The sequence below is a fragment of the Daphnia pulicaria genome, chromosome 1 (assembly GCF_021234035.1).
Source record: "Daphnia pulicaria isolate SC F1-1A chromosome 1, SC_F0-13Bv2, whole genome shotgun sequence".
NCBI lineage: Eukaryota > Metazoa > Arthropoda > Branchiopoda > Diplostraca > Daphniidae > Daphnia > Daphnia pulicaria.
Genome location: NC_060913.1, coordinates 28,689,674 through 28,705,003, shown reverse-complemented (window position 1 = coordinate 28,705,003; position 15,330 = coordinate 28,689,674). Strand labels below are relative to the sequence as shown.

Genomic DNA, 15,330 nt, shown 5'->3' with positions numbered 1-15,330 from the left:
GATGGAGGTGTCGGAAACAGATTTGAAAGGTTTTTCGCTCTTCAAGAAGCGAACTTTATCATTCGACGTGCTAACATCATGACGAGATTTCGAGAAAACCACCGACTACGCCTGGACGACGATTCCGAAGATAACCTGGAGAAAGAAGCGGATGAGGACCGGGAAGTTCCTATTAAAGAATTCCCTGAATGGACATCAGCGCATTCTAGTGATGGAAAAAAGCAACTTAAGAAAATTAAAAATGACGGTTATTTAAATTAATTATTCAAAAATGTTTGGATCGCTATTTGGAAACAAATTTCTTCGAAGGGCATTTTTCATTGGCAACAATGTAAAAGAGGTAAAATCATAAAACTGGAAATATGGTACTTAGCAACTTTTTTGAGTAATTTCAAAACGTGAACTTTAATTTTATGAATAATGTTAACTATTTCATCATGTATAAAAGTTAATTTCCCGGGTTTTTCAGTTGGAAAAACGAATAAACATTTTTTTAGGTTTTCCCGTATACGAGCGTATGGTGTCATCGAGTTAGGTTTTTCAGTCACGGGGACCCTTCAATGAGCTCTGATTTTTTTCAAATTTTGAACATAAGCTCTTCTTATAATCATCATTTCCCTGTCTAAAGAACGAAGTGTAATGATAATTCGTTAAATTTTGATAAATTAAATAGTGCAAAAAACGGTACAAAAAAATCATTTTTGTAGTACCCCTAAATTTAATTTTTTTTAAGAAAAAAAAAATTAGCTTTTTTTAAGGTCATAACACACCCCGATCTCGTTGGACAAGATGAAATTCAAAAATTCGATAAAAATGGGACACCCTAGGGTTTAGGGACATTTACGGGGTTCGCTGGCCAACCCGAGGTGTGGCGTCATCTAGTAGTAAAATAAGGTGGCTCGTAATTAAAACGTAGCTAAACAGCTCAAAAGACGACTCAAAATGGAAAAATTCATCGATAAAAATAATAAAAAGTACCCTCAACGTGTCCGATTTTTGACCCGGGAAATTACCCAACATGGTTTACTCATGCGTCAAGCGGGGACAATTCATTGTTTTAAAAATCGACATCAAAAGGAAAAAAATCATCGCCACATTTAAAAAAAAAAAAAAAAACATCCTCAATCCGATTTTTTACCGGGACATAACGCGACCTAGCTTTTTTTACCTGACCCATTGGTCAAACGGGACGGTTCATTTTTTAAAACGCCGAACCTCGGAAAAAAACGTCACACTAGGTCAGTGCCACAGCAATAGGGGTGTACGACGTTCAGGCCCGGTCATTCAGGCCCGCGTCTTTTAGGCCCACTTTTATCGGGCCTGAACGTCGAAAGGGATAGGGCGATCCTGTAACTTATTACTATTAAATGTCATGATTTCCAGGTTCGAAATACTTTTCTTGACGCTATCACAATCTATTGCACCAATTGTTTTCTTTACACTCAAGTTAAATAATTTGTAGTTTACGGAATGTACGTGGAACCATACGAACACTTAAAGATCAACCTTTGTTTGAGTATCCCGTTCAAGAAAAGCATATTGAGATTGAACAAATCAATGGTCATACACCTGGAGAAATATATCACTTTATAATGTCTAGATTCTACATAGAGCAATATTGAGCTAAATCGGTTAAAACGTCGTCAGATGACATGCATTCGGTCACGCATGAGAACCGACTATTTCGAACGGCCTGTCGAGTTGTCAACCGAACCCCTTTCCTTACCAATGAAGTCCAACAACGGGTGCGAAAATCCAATCATTAGCAAGCTGCTGCATTCATAATACATTCTCTTTAAAAATAAATAAATAACAGAATCGATGAGCATGAAAAGAAGAGCCGACATTTACTGTAAAACAGGATCGGCAAAATACAAAGAACTATAGGGAAATTGGCGTGTATATTAAACAAAACAGTTGGCAAAGTGAAAAAAAAAAAAAAAAAAAGTAATGGAAAACGTTCAAAGTTGTTTATCAATCTACCACGCGAACAGAAAAATGTATCACTCCATAAACTTGAAACCCATTGCAACAATAAACAAAAATAAAACGGTGCACAGAGTTGGTCTCTAGGCCAAAAGATGTGAATCAAATGCCATCATTCTAAGCATAGACTCGGAATGCTTTCCAATGAGTTGACTGCGCACCGGAAGGAGTTGATACGACGCCAGGCAATCTAGGACCCATTCGCGGGAAACGCTGAGGACTTGGAGGCGCTCGAACCAGCTGGCCGCCTTACGCTGAACTGCGGGGCTGACGTCGTCGTCGGTTTGAACGATGATCAACGAGTGACGCCGGTTTTTGGTCAGCTCCGCGGGACTGTTCGCTGTTACGGCCCCGCATAACATCAACAACTCATTCAACTGCTCAACAGACACGTCGGTAAAGGGCTCTTGGCAGCAGAATTCGAAAGCTTCAAACAGCTTGCTCCTCTGACTTGTCTGTCTGGCTCGGCGAGGGCCGTCCTCGCCATCCATGTCCAGCGCTTCGAAAGGTTCTTCGTCGATCAATCTGGTTTCGCGAATGCACTGATGAATCCAATCGATTCCGACGATCCACTTGCCGCTGGCGACTCCGTACAAAAACTTCAGGGTGCGCTGAGCACAGTTTTCTTCGTCCACCTGAACGATGATGTGAGTCACGGCCGAACTGTACGTCAAGGAAATTTCAGCCCCTACGCGCCGAGCCCAATCTTCTACCATCTTCACCTGCGGACGCTGTATTGCGGAAAAAAAATTAGAATACATATGTAATTTTGTGGACTAAAATTTAACATTACCGGAAGCCCGGAACACGTAAGAACTTTTTTTTTGCATGGTACAGGCTTTGGAGTAGGTGGTTGTGGAGGGGTCGCTACCAGAACGTCATCCTCTTCCGGATCGCTCTCCATCACAACAGTTTTGCTAGCTAAATCCGCACTTGCTTGTTGTGGGGATAGTCGCTGGGGTACGTTCGCAGTAGTCGCTCCACCCGCAGAATGAGACATCGACGAAATCAGACCGTCTGTATCGACGGATTTCACGGAAGGGCAGGGCTTCTTCCTCTTGGTTTCCATCTTGTCGTCATCACTGTCACTCGAAGACAAAACTCTGGCTCGTTTGAATGGCTCAGCAGACATGAACAAATCTTCGCTGTATTCATCCGGTTCTCCCACCAAAATGTTTTCATCCCGTAATTGCGCGTTGAGTGATTTCAGTACACTGTCGATAGAAGGGGCTTTGTCCGGAACTATTAATGTCTGGTTATTCATTAACGGATGGTCTGTGTTCGATTCCTTGTTTGGGGTCATTGATGCTTCAACTGGTTCCGTCTGGGTGGAAACTAAAGAAAAGGACAGAGGGGATGGTGGAAAGGTTTGAGTTTCTTTATCTTCAAAACATTTTTTAGCGTGAACGGGCGGATGCACCGAAACCGGAGGGCATGCCGGGGGAAGGTCAAGAAAAGGACCCAATTTCCCCAATCGAGTGAAAACGATTTGTTGTTTCTTGAATGAACTGATGGGTTTCCCCGGAACGATCCGACCTTTATGGAAAAAATTCACGTTGCGCCTTCCAGTGCCAGATCGCAGCTCTTCTGAAATGGAGTGTCGTCGAAAATCCCTATCAGATGTTTGAAGATCATGTATAGCAGATCCCAAGGAATTTCGAACTCTGGGCCGAGAAACCGGTGTCGTGTGATAAGCTGTCGAAGGAACACTGACGGGCTTGTCAAGTTGAAGACTTGGGGCTGATACTGGTTGCAATACATGAATGTTTGATCTGTCCGCCAGAACTGATTCAAATGGTCGTGGTGTAATGCATCGAACATCTGAAACACAGTTCAGATAGGGTTCGCAGACGTCAACTAGTCGAGCAGAAGTGTCTGAAGATTTTTCCGGAGCTTCATTGGTTGGTAGGGCGCAAGAATTTCCAATACTTATAGAAATATTCCTTTCTTCCTCCCCAATGTGACTACTGTTTTCGTTCCGGGAATCTATGAATAATAGCACGTAAGAAAATCGATGATCATTTTAATATAAATTGATTTGTACCTTTTGATCGTTCGATTCTGCTAGGAATTTCAATGGGGGGCTTTGACGAACGCGTCAAAGGAGTGATGGTGGTTGCGATTGACGGCACTTTAGATGCAGTTGTGTTGCCTATTTCTGGTGAGGAATCCGGCTCTCCTTTGGGTGTTGTAGATGTCGTTGGTTTAGTTTCTGGTGTGTTACCGGCCGACCGGCCGCGTTTCTTGGCTGGAGGTTCACCAGAACTAATCGGTAGGGCATTCTTTCTTGTGCGACCTCTTCCCCGACCACGTCCACCTCGTCCTCGTTTCATCTGATGAATAATTTTAAATATAATATTAAAAAACCAAAAAAATAATGTATTGCTATTATTACCTGTTGTGGTATTTCCCTGGAAGGTGGTGGACTGGGAGCTGAAACGATATCATACGACGATTCTTTGCCAGTACTAGACGAAATATCCACGGGCGTAAAAACTAGTTGAGCCGTAGTTTTAGATTCAAATGAAAGTGCTTTGGAAAGTGTCCTGGAGCTTTTAATGCTTGGATTTTCACCATCATCCTCACTGGGGACAGCAAGTGGATCTACATTGGGATTGCTGGTCATCAGCCATTGTTGTACTTTGTGTTCTGGTTCAAGTGTACTCTGATGAGCCAGTTCAGAGGAAGATGAACTGCAAATAATAACAGAACCACTGCCTTCTTCAATATCAGCTGCTGTTGTCCTTGATACTACAGATTTCTCCTTTCCTTCTAAATTTAAGGGTAGTGATCTTGAAATTCGTTGACCATTTGCAGAACTACTCAACAAAGTATCTGGAAAACAAAACACAAGGATAATTGTAAGTGCTTAAACTTCTTTATAATTTTCGCTACAACAAAGGCACAATAAAATATAATTATTGGCTAAAGGTTTACCAAAGAATTCAATTTGGAAGTCAGACAATAACAATAACAATCTAAAGGCTAGTGAACTTGTTTATACCAATTTTCCATCCTCCCTCTCTACAAAAATCTTGTAAAAAATGCTGCAGGGAAGAGGTAATTTTGCTCATCTTGGGATTTAGCTCTTTCAAGTCATCTTTGCAGACTATAGTTTGACACACGCCACACAAAAGGGTTTGTTCGCCAGTTGACTTTCTTGGTAGCTCAGTAATGCAGCCTCGACAAAAGTAATGTCCACATTTTGCTTCCACTGGGTCAAGTAGCAAACTGGTGCTAGAATAATAAGAATAACATTATTAAATTTAAATGTAAACAGAAAACTTATGTGGTGACATACCATTTGGAACATTCACTTAAATCACGAGTTTGTCCTATGAAGGTTCTCATTACCGACTCCTCTTCTTTACTCTTCATGTTAGAAACTGATTTTCTTACAAGATTTTCAACTGTTGGTAAACAAAACGAATAAAACATTTGAGGTTTCAATTTTTAATCAAACCCAGTGGAATATTTTTCTTAACTACCTGGATCCCTTACAAAATTCTGCTGACTTCCCTAACTCTTTTGGGCGCCAAAAACACACGTGATTCCAGACGCCATCTAGCGCCGAGTAATCGCGTTGGTTGCTAAATTAAACAAAGCGGGAAAAACAAAAATAGGTGGGAATGAAAATGAAAGTAACGGAATAACATGAAAATCTATACGGAAATAAAAGGCTTTGAATTGGATTAATCCAAACGAAAATAAAGATCATTGGGTAAAACATCAAAACTTTTGTTTATTCAAATTTTTTTTTTCATTTTCAAGTAAGTGTTGTGATGGAGTCAAAAGCGAATCAAGAAATTTGTTGAAATCGCGGGTATCACTTCGATTTGCTAGATTGGTCAGAGCTTGATGATGATGTCATCGAGGAAATCGATTCATTTCTTCTTTGTTCCAATATCGGGTCACGGTTAATTTTATTCCAAGGCTGCTCTACGCCAGTGCTAAAGACAACGTAGAACAAATTCGTAGCAGCGTAAATACCTGCCGAGAGGAAGAACACTGTTTGCCATTGATCTAACGATCCCTGTAGGAGCCACCAAAAATTGTTTAATATTCAAAATAAATTTCTAAATAACATATTGGTTATGAAGGTTGAAGCTATTACCGACTCAGTCACGATAAGATTGACGATATAGGGTGCCAGAAATCCACAAATGCTTGCCACGCAGTTAGTAACGCCCATCATTGTGCCGGCAAAATTGGAAGCAATATCGATGTGATTAGCCTGCAAGCGTTAGTAATTCGTTTTAGAAAAAAAAAAATCATGATTAATGTGCAGATTGAAGCTTATACCAAAAATCCGGAATAAATAGCTCCGTTAAATCCGCACGACACGGTGAGCTGAAAAAGAAAAAAAAAATTACTACCTAGATACTTAAATTGCTGTTAACTTAAGTTACCAAAGTGATAGTGGCGACTCGGTCGCAGCCTGTATAGCTCACTCCAATAAGTCCGAAAGCGGGTAACAAGAGTCCTGTAATAAAAAGACGTATTAGTCGGCTCGCGATGGAATAATAATATAAATTGGATACGTAAAGTTAATCAAAACGCTAGAAATATAATTATGTTACCGATGGTAGTGAAGACCTTCCTAGTGTAGGTGGTGTTTAATATCTTGTTTTTCCTGATCGCGTCAGCGGTCACACTGAAGGCAATCGAAAAGATCCACATGGCTAAATATGGAAGGGCCGATAGCGCTCCATTCTATTGAAAAATTTGGCAACATTGAATTGCGATGAATTACATTTTTTGTAACAGGATGGTTTAAAATGTTATCGTACGGCTTTCAAGTCGAAATGCAAGACTGTCTTCATGTAGGTAGGCAATTCAGTGAGCAACATGGAAAGGCCCCAGCTGTGTCCCAAATGAGCCACCAAAATAGCCCACAGATGTATAGAAGTCAAAATGGTTTTCCAGGGAGTCTCTGACATCTAACAGTTAACTTAATTAAGATTCCGGACATCATTTCATTTTTAAAAAAATTTATTAACTGACCGGAATTGGCTTCTTAATCCCCGTAGAAGCGAGAATGTAACGTTTCTCGTCCTCGGCAATTCGTGGATGGACAGACGGACTATCGAAAACCAAGAAAACCCAGAGGGTGAACCAAATAACTCCGATGATGCCGGGAACGTAAAAAGCCAAAGGCCAGCCATTGTCAAACTCGAGAGAACACAACCAACCCGATAAGGGCATAATAATCACAGTCCCGAACTGAGTTCCTATTTGTGACCACAAATTAAAATGATTAAAAATCATCGATTTACGCTAATAGCCTACGTCACATCCTTTTGCATTTACCTGCCAAAACGAAGGCGCCAATAGTCGTCCTCTCAAAAGTAGGAACCCATTTGGAAATCATACTGTTGGCCGCAGGAAACGACACTCCCTTGAAGCAAACATGCCAGTTGTTGAGTCAAAAGTATTGATTTTAATATTTCGCGTGACTTTAATGATACCTCAGCCAGTCCTGTTAAAACTCGCATAACTATAACTGCATTGGCTCCACCTTGTCGTGCAGCCAGCGGGGTCAGCACGGAGAAAAAATCGGTTAGTAGGATGCCAAGACCCAACACGTATTTGCCGCCGTATTTCTCGGCCAATATTCCACCAGGAATTTGCGTCACCATGTAGCCCCAGAAAAATGCCCCCAGAATCAGCCCTTGGGTTTCACCATCCCAATCGAATTCGCCGTTGCTCTGTTGGACATTTGGTTCAAAATAAATTGATGAGAAATATTAATTACTAATCGAATTGATTGAGTATAATACGATTATACGTACTTCACTGCTTCCGGAGTCTTCGTCGTACTGGCACTGTTCGGTACTGTTACTCGCGCTCGTACCTCCGCTTCTGCCGAAGAAGGACGTGGCGTTGTCGACGGGCGGAGTTCTTACCATGTCGACGATGGCCACTGACAAATTGATTCGCATCATGTAAACCGATGCCAAACCAAGAAAACCCATAAAAGCGAAAACATGGCGAGATCCAAAAAAATCTGAGTGATAAGTAGATTCAAATAAACTATTACAGCATTAAATAAAGTATGCATTGGAGCCTATATTTAGAAATAGACTTGAATTATATGGCTGACCTTTGGGTTTGTCGACTATCTGGCTATCAACATTTTCAAGCGAGTGGCCATGCTGTATGACGTCTTGAACCTACGTATAAAATTTGGAATAGCAATCAAATTTATTTCTAATAGACTGATATGCTTAAGGTATATTGCGAATGTTGGCGATTGCGCAAAATTTTATTTTCCCCTTTTATACCGTGGACTCAATGACGCCTTCCTGGACGCTCTTTGTGGCCTTATCTAAGGGTTGCTGGTGGTCATTAGTGGCAATGACGAAGATTGCGTCTGACGGCAGCGGTTGTTTGCTCTCATTTTCATCCTCGTTGACTTTACTTGGCGTGTCTGTCATGTTATTGTTGTGACTAGTATTGGGACAGATAAAAACAAATTCCTTCTATCAGCAGGGTAAATCCATTTACATCTATGATAAGAGGATTATAAGGTGTCACGTGTACAGTCTACGCCAGTCCATGGTCATTTTTATAGACTGCAATAAAATTATTTGTCGTACAAACATAAACTCATGATCATTAATTTGAAATACGATTTAGTAGCATTAACGATAACTGATAGTTTGTGTTTAAAAATAAAATGTATCGATATTTAATAAAATAGGACAAAAAAAATTGCAAATTTGAGTTTAATGAGATAATTTTTTTGCGTAAAAATGCAAATAAAACAATTAAAAAAACAAGAATTCAGTTGTTATTAGACTTACCCTTTTACCTGCAATTAAACAGGTCTTAATTGTTTTCTTACTAAGACGGACACTTTGACAGGTTGACATCTAGCAACACTATAAAAGATCTGCCTTTCATCGACTTGATTTTGAGTTGTGTGGAGAAATAATATACGGATCAGGGATAAATTACAAATCGTTATCGTAAAAAATCACCGCCTAGTTTGCGAGCTTATCTTATGATGTCTGACAGTGTAACATACGTTGGTTTGTTGACCAAATAAAAATCTTGCATCTGGGATTACTGAATATAATGAGAGTTATGATTAATTTAAAAAAAATATAATAAAAAAATCCAACACCACGTACACTGTCATAGTATACGGCTGTCATAAAAAAAATGTGTGGCTTCTAAAAATAATTAAAAAATTTAAGATCGTTTGATTAAATATATTTTTATTTTTTTATACTGCAGCAGTGATTGCACTAACATGAATGACGCATATTTTAGAATCATGAGCGGCACGGTATTTTATCGACTAGAAGGAAACATCAATGGAACAAATTCTTCCCAACTGCCCTTTTAGCCTAGAGGATTGTTTTTTCTATGGATAATAATGTTATTCACATTACAACATGTACCTCTCTCAATATAAGAGTTCATGCAGGTTCCATGAATGGGGTAGTCTATAATATCAGACGTGTGCACAACAAAATTGTTTCGTGTACACAGGATTTATGAATCGATATAGTGTCTAAATGCTGGTTTCATCTCGATCGTTCTCTGTCAGAGAGCTACTATTATCTCAGTAAATCAATAAGTTGAAGATCTCAACTTTTTTACACTGCGCGTTTCGCAATTTGAAAATTAATTCGCTTGACATGATTTCCATTAAGAAAATTAGTTCTTGTATTTGGGTCGGAGCGCTTCTACCATGATGTCGACCATTCCATCGATGTCATACTGTGGCTTCCAGTTCCATTCCGCTCTGGCTTCCGAGTCATCAAACACTTGCGGCCAGGAGTCGGCTGTATTTCAAAGAGCAAAAAGAATATAGACATTAATCAAATATTTTTTTTTTTCTAAAACAATGTAGGGTTTTATCTGTTGCTTACCAATTTGTTGGCGCGAATCAGGTGCATATGAGACTTGAAGGTCCGGAACGTGTCTTCATGGAAGGACAATTAATAAATAAAATTATTTATTAAAATTGATCTTATTGCTGCTAATATGTACGATATACACTAGCGAATAATAATAATAATAATTTATTGTTTGTATATTAAATAAATGTGCGCGTCAACGCTTACCTTTGAACGCTCTTTACAATTTCTTCTGGGGTAAAACTCATTGCTGTTACGTTGTATGTTCGCTGCTTCAATGCCTCAGGAGGTAAGGCCATAAATTCACATAGTGATCTAAAATATTACGAGTTTTATTTATTTAAGATTCAGTGTTATTAATAAATAATTTATGTTGTATAAAATAACCTCAATGCGTCGGTGATGTACATCATTGGAAGGCGAGTATCTGGTTTAAGGTAGCACTTAAATTGGCGGGTTTTCAGGGCATCGTGGAAAATCTGAACAGCGTAGTCTGTAGAGTAATACAAGTTAAGAATAGAGGTGACAAAATCATCGACATTTCACCGTAATTATCAATTTAATATATACCAGTAGTTCCTCCGCCTGGGTTGGTGTCGCTGGAGATGACACCGGGGAATCGGAGACACCTGAAATCGAGTCCAAATTTATGGTAATAGTACTCTCCCAATAATTCTCCGTGAACCTGTGAATTAGATAAGGTAAATTTTTGAACGTCAATTACTTTTTGAATAACGTTTTGGCAACATACTGTTACTTAAAGGGACCTTATAGGATCATACTTTTGAAACGCCGTAAATAGTTTTGGGCCTTTGTATGCACAAATTCGGCGTCGGATTGCGTGGTGACTCGGGACCAAAAGCTCCAATGGTAGAAGGCACAAATATCCGAAGGCGATATTGTTTGGCCAATTCCATCACATTATGCAACCCTGCCAAAAAAGAATAAAAATAAATAAAGATCGCGTCGCGTTGCGCGAAGAAAAAGATGGTTTGACCTAGTTGCTATATAGGAATAGGTCGATAGGTATAAGCTATAAATAGTTCAAACCATAAGTCTACAATACCTTCGATGTTGACTCGAATGGCCAACGGAACGTTCTGCTCCCCAACAGCACTCAACAAGGCGCTAAAGTGAATGATCCAGTCAATGCGGTTGTTTACAACCATCTCTTGAAGGCATTTAAAGTCCAAGATATCGGCAAAAATGTATGGTCCTTTAAAATATTAACCATTTCGTTATATAAGTACAGAGAAGTGTTTGTGATGTTAACTTATGTATACCGGATTCAACCACTTCTTTTGATGGTTTAAGAATGTCGGACATGATTACATTATCTTTGCCATATTTTTGGCGCAGAATTTTGGCTAATCCAGTTCCAAGCTGGCCCAAGCCACCTGAAGTTTTCAATAGTAATTTCACAGTAAAAACGATATTCTTATCGTATTTTATCTCGTAGTCTTTAACGTATGTATGTGTCAGTTACTTACCAGTGATCAGGATCCTAGGATTATCAGGTGATGCCAAAACAGACTGATTTCGATGAACATTTAGTTGCGCTTGGTGGTTAATTAAATTAGAAAATATTCTCAAATGTTGAATTCCTAGTCTCTGGAGAGCCATGACACTGCCGTGATCTCTTCGGCACAATTTCAGCCTCTGTTTATCGTCTGAGAAATCAGACCCAACTGACTAGCTAGAGGTGCACGTTCAGATACCCCTGTACACTCCCACCCATTTAGCTTTAACCTGGGCCGTCTACATGTTGTATAGAGTAATGTAGTTGGTGTTGCAGTTGGCTTCCTTACAGTTCTCGAAATAATCTTGGCAGTACGCACCAGTAAAAAAAAGAGATCACGCGACTGGGTTTACCAATGTCTAGCACGCCCTCACTTGGGGAGTCTATAATTAGTCTCCAATGCATGCGGTGAAAATTTAGGGGCTCGTCTGCCCTAGTAAGCATTTTGCGCATGTTCAAATAAATCAATTTTAATGGATAAGAATTAATTAAACGCACAGTCAGTTAGTCATACATGGTCACAGGGGTGGTATTTTGTTTTTCTCAAATTTTTTTTGTCGGATTAGCTGATATAAAATAAAAGAAACATAACCTCAAATATTGACGCATGTAACAGTTTCAATAAGGTGAAGAAGAGGGATATGAAAGTCTAGAAGTTTTCACCTTTTCCGTCTACTCGTCTAGATAAAAAATTATTTTTGAATCTGGATAATGGGAAGTCAATCTCATAATAACTAGCATTTTTTTTTATTGCTTGCATATCATATAAATCGCGTAATCCCCTTTTTTATAATCTGGGAGAAATTTGAAGTTTATATCCCTATATGTTGAAGTCATTTTTGTACTGTTTTTAATCTAGACGCAATTATAAAGGGTTTATGCCCATACTGCGTATAGTTTCTCTTGATGATCCAAGTCAAGTGCGATTGGTAGCGTTCTCATCCGACCAAAATCGATTGAAAAATGGTCCAATCGATTGATTAGTAATATAAAAAGTCCTAATCGATTTCAAATCGACTAGAATATCTTACCATCGATTATAATCGATTGATTAATTTTTCTTGACGATTATAGTCGATTAAAATCAATTAAAATCAATAAAATAAAAAAGTGTTAAATTCGATTATAATCGATTAAAATCGACTAAACTCGATTAAATTGAGATAACAATTTCTTGAATTCATTGTGTAGTAACTATTACGAGAACTTTGTGATGCTATAATACTTTAGCTTAGTTCTTAATTATGCTGAAAGTAGTTTTTCAACTTTTTTAAATAGAAAATATTGGAAAACATATTTTTTACAAGAAAAATAACATTTAAGAAAATCGGTCGATTAATCGATTATTTTTTCTTCCAATCAATTGATTAATATTTAGAAAAAGGGCTAATCGATTATGCGTCAATTGGATAATTTTGCCGTCGATTATAATCGAATGATTAATTAGTCGATTATAATCGATTGGAATCGATTATTAGCAAATCGACTGAGAATGCTAGCGGTTTGTTCCAAAATTGGGCACTGTACTGTACATGAATATCCAGGATTCATTTTTTTTAATTTTTATTAATTTTGGTTATTTAATTCTCTATGTAAAACTTTACAGAATAGCTATAGGCTAGTTTTTCAAATTTTAAGTTTTAAATACAGCTATTCATTGGAAATTCGAATTGGGCTGCTGTTATTGGTTTGAAAGTTGGACATTCGACGTCCAGGATTATTTTTTTAATTTAATAATTTTTTTATTCGCCTTATAAAACTACGTGACATAGACTTTTTTTTCGGAATGTTATGTTTATTCTTACATTTTTTGTTGGATTCAAACTCCCCAAGTCAAGTTGTTGATGTCTAATTGGTTCAAAAGTTTGGAAAATATATTTTGCTAATTCTGTGAAATATATACAGTAGCTACCCAAAGTTTGGGAACGCGCGAGAGAAGCTTATGTAAAAAGCCGATTTTTGCCGCGTTCCCAAAAATCGAGTTTTTAACGGAGAGCATTGAAATTTTGTTTGAATTTTTTCAGATATTTTTAATTAAGGAGAGGGGAGAATAAATGGATCTTAAAGTTTGGGAGCGCGCTGTAGAAGCATAAAAAAAGTGGCTACTTTGCCGCTCTCAAAATAGGGAACAAATAAAGCACCCCGCAAAAGGGTGCAAAATAAAAAGCTTCGTTAGCTCTATAACATGTATGTTTATTTTTTTTTCAAATTTTTTGAGAGACAATTATTGCAACGAATTTTGAATGGAGTAGTTGGACATCCTGCGTTGTGCATTCTCCGCAAATGCGAAAATCTCATTTGTGTCCAAGTAAGTTTGTGTCGCCTACAGCGTCTTATGGAAAAACCAACTTCTCATCGGCAAAAAAATTATTTTCTTACCTATAACTATGATTTCCCCCCTTTTCTTCTTAACAGTGAATACTTTATTCATTTCTCTATTACCTAATTTTTATTTCTATCCCCAATTCAATCTGGTTAATTTTTAATTAATTTTTGTTTGTGACTGGTTTTTTTGTTGTCTCCTATAGCAGAAAAATTTCGTTCGTAGCGTGGTCGATTCTGTATAGAAACGTCTAGAAACGTCTGCTACAGGAGACGAACAAAAAGAAACAGTCATAAACAAAAATTAATTAAAAATTAACCAGATTGGTTTTGTATTAATAAGTGTCAAAGATGTCTTTAGAAGAATAGCCCATCAGAAGAAACTCCGATTATAATACGGGAGAGCCAAGTTCGATACTTAATTGTACCAATTTTTTTTTCAGATTTTAGCTACACTTTCTTGGGTATCCATTTATGGATTGGTAAAATTTTCAGCTCACTTTTTAGTGTGGGTTTGGACAGTACACTTAACCCACTAAACCCCTTAGTGGATATAGGTACACCCACATTTTAGTTCACTCATAAGTTTTAAGTATATCACTACAACAAATAGTGGGGTACCCCACTAAATTAGAGGGGACCTAAAATTTTCCACTTATTCGTGGGCACAAGTGGGGTAAATTATTTTTACTGTTTTATAGTTATCGAGTAGAGCGTTTAATGTTGTCCGATTCAAGCTTGACTTGATGTGGGTGGCGCTATTCCAGCTTCACTGATTTTCACCAGGGTTGTAAATCGATAGTCTCCGCAATATCGCCGGTTGCGATAGCGCTACTTAGTTTACCCTGTATCGCCGATACCGCTACCGATACTATCGCGAGAAAATACCGCCGATAGCGATAGCGATATTTAAAGCGATATTGAAAAAAATTCGTGTGCTTGAAAAAGTTATATTAGCTTGGCAAAAAAAAATTAAACAAACTTTGTTGTGAGAATCTTTCGATTACATCACAAAACTTAAGGAATTCAAAACGAAAGTCTGTCTTCAATAAAATAACAAAAATCAATAATTTAATTCTGCAATTTGATGGTGAAACTCTAAATTTAGACAATTTCTTACAATGAAATGACAAAAACTTTTCTGATTTTATCGCTATCGCAAAAACTAGCGGCGATATCAACGCTAGTGTTTCCGATAGCCTAATTTAGAATTAACCGGCGATTTTTTAGCGCTACATTTAAGTTTATCGCCGCTAATATCGCTATCGGAAGCGCTAGCGATACTCACAAGCCTGATTTTCAGTACTTGAAATTAAGATTTAAAATATATTTAAGTATTTTACTTGCAGGATAAGGCTGGAGAAGGGGAATAAAATTGACTTGACTCTTATGACATCTACTCACCAAACAGCCTAAGCTCTTGCCAGTTGGTGTCTGCAAGTAACAAGATTTGATATCAGCTGTTGAGCATCCGATATCAGCAACAAACATCACGTGTAGACCTGCATGCACTAGTAAACAAAGTTTTCAGTAAGAACCTCGGGTGTTTGGTGGACAGATGAAAATTACGGCATATGAGTCAAGTCGGCTTTCTTCCCCTTCTCTGAAAATTAAAAATCTTTTTTCCTAAGT

The 15,330-nt window shown here is 38.1% G+C and overlaps 3 protein-coding genes across 5 annotated transcripts; all 3 read right to left on the bottom strand.

Annotated features, from left to right (window-relative positions):
• Nucleotides 1-1,822: 1,822 nt before the first annotated feature.
• Nucleotides 1,823-5,528, bottom strand: LOC124326700. 2 transcript variants are annotated; one of them, XM_046785593.1, is made up of 7 exons: nucleotides 5,475-5,528; nucleotides 5,288-5,396; nucleotides 4,991-5,223; nucleotides 4,382-4,821; nucleotides 4,031-4,319; nucleotides 2,780-3,972; nucleotides 1,823-2,717 (listed from the first exon to the last, which is right to left on the bottom strand). In XM_046785593.1, exons 2-7 carry the CDS (start codon nucleotides 5,362-5,364, stop codon nucleotides 2,070-2,072), a joined length of 2,880 nt encoding a protein of 959 aa, XP_046641549.1. In that variant the 5' UTR covers nucleotides 5,365-5,396; nucleotides 5,475-5,528; the 3' UTR covers nucleotides 1,823-2,069. The 2 variants fall into 2 exon arrangements, with proteins under 2 accessions (XP_046641549.1, XP_046641548.1); XM_046785592.1 differs by having other exon boundaries at nucleotides 5,288-5,518.
• A 217-nt stretch (nucleotides 5,529-5,745) lies between these two features.
• Nucleotides 5,746-8,931, bottom strand: LOC124320809 (putative inorganic phosphate cotransporter). Of its 2 annotated transcripts, none has more exons than XM_046783705.1 (13): nucleotides 8,793-8,931; nucleotides 8,271-8,436; nucleotides 8,090-8,159; nucleotides 7,779-7,993; nucleotides 7,455-7,694; nucleotides 7,297-7,384; nucleotides 6,991-7,217; nucleotides 6,777-6,926; nucleotides 6,567-6,699; nucleotides 6,396-6,469; nucleotides 6,289-6,336; nucleotides 6,101-6,220; nucleotides 5,746-6,019 (listed from the first exon to the last, which is right to left on the bottom strand). In XM_046783705.1, exons 2-13 carry the CDS (start codon nucleotides 8,421-8,423, stop codon nucleotides 5,813-5,815), a joined length of 1,725 nt encoding a protein of 574 aa, XP_046639661.1. In that variant the 5' UTR covers nucleotides 8,424-8,436; nucleotides 8,793-8,931; the 3' UTR covers nucleotides 5,746-5,812. The 2 variants fall into 2 exon arrangements, with proteins under 2 accessions (XP_046639661.1, XP_046639660.1); XM_046783704.1 differs by having other exon boundaries at nucleotides 8,801-8,888.
• Nucleotides 8,932-9,187: 256 nt separating this feature from the next.
• LOC124328071 (L-threonine 3-dehydrogenase, mitochondrial-like) lies at nucleotides 9,188-11,593 on the bottom strand. Its single transcript, XM_046786931.1, has 9 exons — nucleotides 11,348-11,593; nucleotides 11,141-11,254; nucleotides 10,924-11,073; nucleotides 10,640-10,788; nucleotides 10,428-10,542; nucleotides 10,245-10,350; nucleotides 10,065-10,172; nucleotides 9,870-9,922; nucleotides 9,188-9,782 (listed from the first exon to the last, which is right to left on the bottom strand). The coding sequence occupies exons 1-9, from the start codon at nucleotides 11,478-11,480 to the stop codon at nucleotides 9,655-9,657; spliced, it is 1,056 nt and encodes a 351-aa protein (XP_046642887.1). The 5' UTR covers nucleotides 11,481-11,593; the 3' UTR covers nucleotides 9,188-9,654.
• Nucleotides 11,594-15,330: the final 3,737 nt, after the last annotated feature.